General features: G+C 30.5%; 1 protein-coding gene across 1 annotated transcript in view; it reads right to left on the bottom strand.

Moving 5' to 3' along the window:
* Nucleotides 1-328: 328 nt before the first annotated feature.
* The window catches only part of TRIADDRAFT_58761 (uncharacterized protein), a gene marked incomplete at both ends in the record, with an annotated part of 4,828 nt that continues 4,404 nt past the window's right edge, over nt 329-752 (bottom strand). The window contains one exon of the mRNA XM_002114645.1: nt 329-370. Within this exon, the coding sequence (XP_002114681.1) occupies nt 329-370 (42 nt within the window). The remainder of the gene's footprint in view (nt 371-752) is intronic.

The raw sequence follows: 752 nt of genomic DNA, 5'->3' as shown, positions 1-752 counted from the left end.
GTTAAAAGATGACATGTCAATGATTGCAGCAAGTATTATTTGGTGATTAACTATTGCATATCTTAATATCGATCATTTTGCTCTAATGATCCAGTTTCGACGTATGTATACAATTATTAATTTAGAGATCAAGCTTCCATCTTTAGATTTCAAGATATTGCTAGTATTGACATAAATTACATTAAACAAACGTATCCAAATAATGTGATGCTTTCTTCTTATTGAGTCACATTGATAGTGTACAGCTGGGTAAGTGGGATTCGACTAGTTATTATTAAAATGCTTACAGATAAGATTTTATTGCAATACACTTATGTAATATCCAGCTTTATAAATCCAAATAACTGGATTTATTATCAGCGATAGATCGCTAGAGATAAGAATTATGTTCCAGCTTTTATCTTTAAATTGTGCGGTGTTATGATAATGTTGAAGGCACGCTAACAGTTTAGATTTTAGTACAATCAATTCATTTGATTGACAAATCTATTATTATCGTCCTGATTTGGCCAGATAATGAGTTTCATGCAACCTTTTGCAGTGTTATTACTAGATAGAATGATTACGTGATTACGTTAGTTCGTGATAGCATTATATCCTATGAATTAATGAGCTGATCATAACTCGCTTAAAGCCAATAAATGCGATAACTTTTGACAATTTAACCGACTCAGTCATGGTTCAGTATTCAAATTATAGTACACTTCATTATATCCAAAATATGATTAATCAACATCATTCAGCTATATGAT

This window comes from Trichoplax adhaerens, genomic scaffold, assembly GCF_000150275.1.
Source record: "Trichoplax adhaerens TRIADscaffold_8 genomic scaffold, whole genome shotgun sequence".
NCBI lineage: Eukaryota > Metazoa > Placozoa > Uniplacotomia > Trichoplacea > Trichoplacidae > Trichoplax > Trichoplax adhaerens.
Note: the sequence above shows the minus strand (reverse complement) of the source record. Positions and strands in the feature narration are given on the sequence as shown.